The sequence below is a fragment of the Cephus cinctus genome, unplaced genomic scaffold (genome assembly GCF_000341935.2).
Source record: "Cephus cinctus unplaced genomic scaffold, Ccin1 Ccin1_scaffold0967, whole genome shotgun sequence".
NCBI classification, from domain to species: Eukaryota; Metazoa; Arthropoda; class Insecta; order Hymenoptera; family Cephidae; genus Cephus; species Cephus cinctus.
In genome coordinates this window covers 155584-160996 of record NW_014333524.1, presented here as the reverse complement: position 1 = coordinate 160996, position 5413 = coordinate 155584, and the positions used below count along the sequence as shown (strand labels likewise).

Below are 5413 nucleotides of genomic sequence, written 5' to 3'. Positions count from 1 at the left end.
AGGTTTGGGAAGGCACGGTCGGTTATAGGTAGGGAAAGAGCCATGCCCTTCGTAAACTATCTTAAATAGAGAAATTAGTTGGATAAAGTCTTATGCCGTAGCGGACGAAGAATTGGTGTCTCGCGAACTCGTTTCAAGCACAATAAAGCCGATTAAAAGTTTTGAAAGCCAAAATCTTCACGGAAATTACATAATCGTTCATTTCCTTCGCACAGGTCAGCCAACCAGTGTTAATGCAGTTTCGTCATCTTTATTTTGTTTCTCCAATCACATGTGCAAATTTGATATTTTTCTTGTTCTTTTTTTCATTTTTTTAACGATTCTGCTTAACCTTATTACCACCGTGATTTCGACAGCAAGTCCTTCCTCTAATAGCGACTGGATACTGCGCATGCCACTAGGGTAATCTGATGTTTGAGTCCCGACTCTAGACAGCTCAGGGAACGAACCCGGCACCCCAGATAGACTCTCTACGGGTACCGAACGACCTTGACCTCCCGCCCGCAGCCACCCTTTTCACGATGCTTTATCCTGGAGGCAGAGGACCCAAAACCCCACTGTATATTTCTATAGTACTCAACAAGTACTCACCCCGGTAACTCCATCCTCGTCGAATACTCGGTAGTCTCTTGCGGTCAGGGGAACCAGTCCAAATCCTCTCTATCGCTCACATAATAGGTCTATCCTCAAGCTCCTTTCTCCCTTAATCTTCACGCCGTGATGCACGACAACTGACTGACCACTTATTCCCTTTCTCCCAATCCCCCATCGTGAATGACCTTCGTAAGCTCTTCGTTTGGCTCTTATAAAAAGAAACAATACAATCGCCTAAATTAAAAAAGATATATATATTGTCAAGAGAACCTTTTGAAAAGGTTAGTCATAAGACTAATTGCAATTACAGAAAAATTAAAGCTTTAATTATTTGTCGACAAAAATTAGTTATAAACATTTTTATTTTTTCAGTTAAGAGTAGAAATCTCTAATTTTATATCTTTTATATATCGGTGGAACGATATTAGTTATAAAGAAATCTAAATGATTAATAATATGTTTACTACCACGCATGCACTTTTCTCTTGTTCACATACTACACGGCGCTATTTACTTTTCGGCTCAGAACAGAAACCTTGCTCCCACTTCCAGCTAAATTGTCTACGTAGATGCCATAGTTAAGAAAGGCGTATCTCTTTGACGACAGTTTCACTGTCTAGTCTCATGTTGCTTGTTCACTAGTCCCTAGATATAAAAGAGGTGAACTACCGTCAGTCAAGCATTCGACCAGCCTATCATATAATTTCTACGAGTACAGTATACGTGTAGTCTATTTTTGTACAGTGATAATAGCCACATCCAAGTTACAGCTTACGTGTACGGGCGTACGAATAAATATTATTCTTATAAAGATCTTTCTTTCTTTTATCAAACAAATAACAAGAGAATTCTTGTCCTCATGAAGAATTGTAAAAGTTTCTAAAAATATTGAAAATCTAATGATTTCTATTATTTCTTGTCGCTATCCTTGCATTCCGCTGTAAGGACGCCTTTATATGTAACTGCGTTTCGAGTATCTTGACGCCTTTGAACATCCTTAGTGAAAATGGTCATGATTAGTCCAGCCAACAATGCTATGCAACAACCAATATGGACTGCCATGTCCCCATAAGTGTCCATGAGTTTTCCGAAAATCAAAACAAGTAAGACGCCGTAAATATTATTGGCAACGTTCAAGATTCCCGTAGAGATTCCTTCAGCTTCCGGATACGTATACTCCGCACACAAATCGTATCCAAGCGCCAGATATCCAGACATGAAGAATCTATAAGGAGACGCAAAAGAAAAAATAAAAGGAGGAAAACCAAATAGCTAACGTTCAATACTTAAATGTGAAGAACTATGTACTCCGAAAATACGTTTCTCATTACATACCCAAGAAAGGACGCTGCGACATAAACCATCCATTTAATACCGACCCATAAAGCAACAGCAAAGCATATTTGACCACACAGCGTCAAAAAATATACGATCACTGCAGTTGCTCTGCAAAAACACAAAACACATTTTTAAATTATCAGGAGGAATAACCCTAAAGTTTTTCTCAGTTTCATTTTTTTTTGTTACTGATATTCACTTGAATTTATGTGTCTTGTCCAATATGACACCAAACGTGACAGCACCAAACATTCCCGTTACTATTATCGACAAACCAATCCAGCCAGCATCCCTTTCTGCATTCTAAAAGCGAAAAAAGTAGATGAAAATGATGTTGTATTTTTAAAAAAAGTGGATAAACGAACAATTTCATACAAAAGCTTAAAATGATTTTTCTGAAAAAAAAACGTACCTTCACTCCATTTCATTATTGTTGTCTTAGTCTCATAATTTAAGCTACTGAGTATTACATACACAATAGATACCAGATTCTACACAAAATCAGAATGCAAACTCAAAATGGCACTCGTACCTTGAAATGCAGGAGAATAATTTGATTGAGGAGCGTCGCAATCGCATTGAGAACACCGATATTCATTCCATACGAATTGCACAGAATGAGAAAACACTTGTTCCTGAAGAGTCTCTTCATCGGCTCAACGAATCCCTCCTTGTTCTCGGATCGGGTGGCCTTTTGAAGCGCGCGTGTCTGACTCGGTGAGAGCTTCGGCTCCTCCTGAAAGACTATCATGTTTTTCTACCGTTAAAAAGAGTTCTATTCACTGTACAGGGTAGTTGGCTGGTAGGGCGGATAGTTATTCAGTAACTATTCTGTGGCATTCGTGCATCCGCGAAATGCATTCGGAAGTCCCGATGCATTCGGTTGCAATGAAACCTGAATTCTCGCACCGATGCACCGACGGTGCAACTCGTGAAATTGGCAAAATTATTGGTGCAGTAACATTCATAATATAAGATAAGGCTTCTTTATATAAATCTCAATTTATTAGAAACAATTTAACAGTTATTTTTATAATGTTTGGTCGTCACAATCGACAAAGATGAAACTTTTGGAAGTATTTGACATACTATATAGATTGCTATTTAGATTTATGTATGAGGGTCGCGATTGCTCGAATTTGACTTTCGAAGTCTTTGTATATTTATATTTATAAAGGCTATATGCGTTCCTATGTGTATATAAAATGAGGTAAAAAGTATAGAATAAAACTCACATATTATAACCAATATGGTAGCGATGGTCGATATTATAGCCACTCCCCAAAATAATTTTGAAAGGTCAACGCCGATATCATCCAAATTCTCATGTTTTCTAACCACTATAGGCGTCAGTACAAAACCAAGAGCGATTCCAAGTTGAGAGCCAAATATACCTAAAGACGTGGCCGTGGACACTTCATTAGCACCGAACCAATGCGCAGCCAGTCTACCAGGCATAGGAAGTACTACAACCTGAATAGCAAAATAAAGAAATAACAATTTCAAATATCAAAAAAATCCAAGTATTTTCATCTGTAGTAGATAGTAGCTGAAAATATACGAATGAAAATATGAAATGGATCAAAATACCTGTGTCGTAGCTACAAACGATTGACCGATGAATGTTAACCAAAATCTGTCACGTTCAACCGAGAAGACTTTTATCCATGCACCAATGCAATTGACGCAACATCCCAATATGGCAGTCCATCTTAATCCTGCACGATCGGTCAAATGCGACGCTAGGAATACTAATGGTACATAGTAGAGCATAAAGGTCATTGATGTCCAGTCTACTGAATTAGCCGATACTCCATAATACCTATGCAAGGAATACATTAGCATTAATTTTTAATACGTCAGATTGCAATTCTGCATCCATCGCAGAGAACTTGTTAATCGATTATTCAAAGATCATTGATTCAATTGCCTCCGTGTTTTTAATTAATTCAAATGGGTTATTTTACAATTGACAAATGCATTTACTTCTTTTCCGTAGTTGGAAACTGGTCGACACTTTTCCTCTTGTTTAGCTCTACTATACCAGCCAACATTTCTTCAAATCATATAATTATCTTTCACTACGAATGTAGTCCTTGATCAATCGATTCGTCATGGGAATTTTTGAGAAAATCCTCAATCATTAATATTAATTTTATCAAGGAATTTCAATTTCATGATTATTTATTGTTATTATTATTGATCAATTATTTGATTAATTTTTTTTTTATAACTTACGTCATTATAATATTAGTAACAATGGAGTATTGTATCCATTGAAAGGCTGTACAAGCCGCATAGAAGATGAAGAGCACTAACATTACCCATCTTCTGGGATACGTTTTGATTTCCGGTATATTTCCAGTTCCCTTATTTTCCTTGTTGATGATTTTTGTCAAATTTTTCTCTACGAGAGAATCATTAGCTGATTCCTGGTATGTCATTTTCTTTGTCTCAAATTATTCTTTGGTCTTTTAAACAAATACCAATTTTTTATCTTAATTTTATATATTTTTGATACTATCCTATTCTTTGGAAAAGCGTGCCAGCTCACTTTATAGCCATTGTCAATCCCTCAAAAAGGCAATAGTCTTCTTGAACTTTGTCACGACAGATACAAATTGAATTAACGGTACTTTTCCAATCTGATGTCTAACTTTACTGGAATCATAAGCGAATACCATCAACCACTTATCTATACTCCGTTATCAGTTTACTTCGTTTCCCAAGAAACCTGTCGTATTTGCAATAGGATTCGACTAATCTCATGCGGAATGACTACCTCATAAAATTACACGGCCTTTATGGCGTTTAAGTGGCTTCACTGTTTCAATACAGAAAAATGACACTTTATTTTTACAGGATAGCTTCATTTTACAATGACACAACCTCTTTCCATAGCTATTTATGTAATTTGCAAATACGATCTTCTTTCCATGACTCCAAATACGATGTACAAATTTCTTGCAAAAATTCGTTGTTCCGGGATTTCTCAATGACGTATGCAACTCCATGAGAAAGTGTTTTTCGATTGGACAACAATCTTTAAAAAAAATGTTAAATATATAACAAATGCAAAAACTGTTTGCACGCGTGGATCTTTTTTTTTAATTTTTAAACAATGGACAATTTGTGTCAGCGATATACGGTCTATGACGAATCCTGATATACTGGCATGCGACACAGCATGTCAAAATGAGTATTGCAGACTACCAACTGATTGGATAAAAAAAAAGTTAACAAGCCAATTGGGGTACTCCCACATTATACATAAAGTAGTATCTAAAAGGTAATTTGATCCTGCATATGTGGATGCGTACATACATACGATTGTGTACTTAGCCAGAAGTGTCAAGAGGTTAAGTATGATTGCAGAAAATAGCCGGACACCTAATAATAGTAATTTTACTTACAGGGGGACCATCAGGCCTGTCGATTACGGATTTTTATGGCTCTGAATTATGCTGTAGAGAGACACGAC

The 5413-nt window shown here is 36.7% G+C and overlaps 1 protein-coding gene across 1 annotated transcript; it reads right to left on the bottom strand.

Annotated features, from left to right (window-relative positions):
- Positions 1-938: 938 nt before the first annotated feature.
- Positions 939-5111, bottom strand: LOC107271417 (feline leukemia virus subgroup C receptor-related protein 2). Its single transcript, XM_015747401.2, has 7 exons — positions 4171-5111; positions 3523-3754; positions 3168-3405; positions 2465-2676; positions 2132-2235; positions 1930-2040; positions 939-1819 (listed from the first exon to the last, which is right to left on the bottom strand). The coding sequence occupies exons 1-7, from the start codon at positions 4374-4376 to the stop codon at positions 1504-1506; spliced, it is 1419 nt and encodes a 472-aa protein (XP_015602887.1). The 5' UTR covers positions 4377-5111; the 3' UTR covers positions 939-1503.
- Positions 5112-5413: the final 302 nt, after the last annotated feature.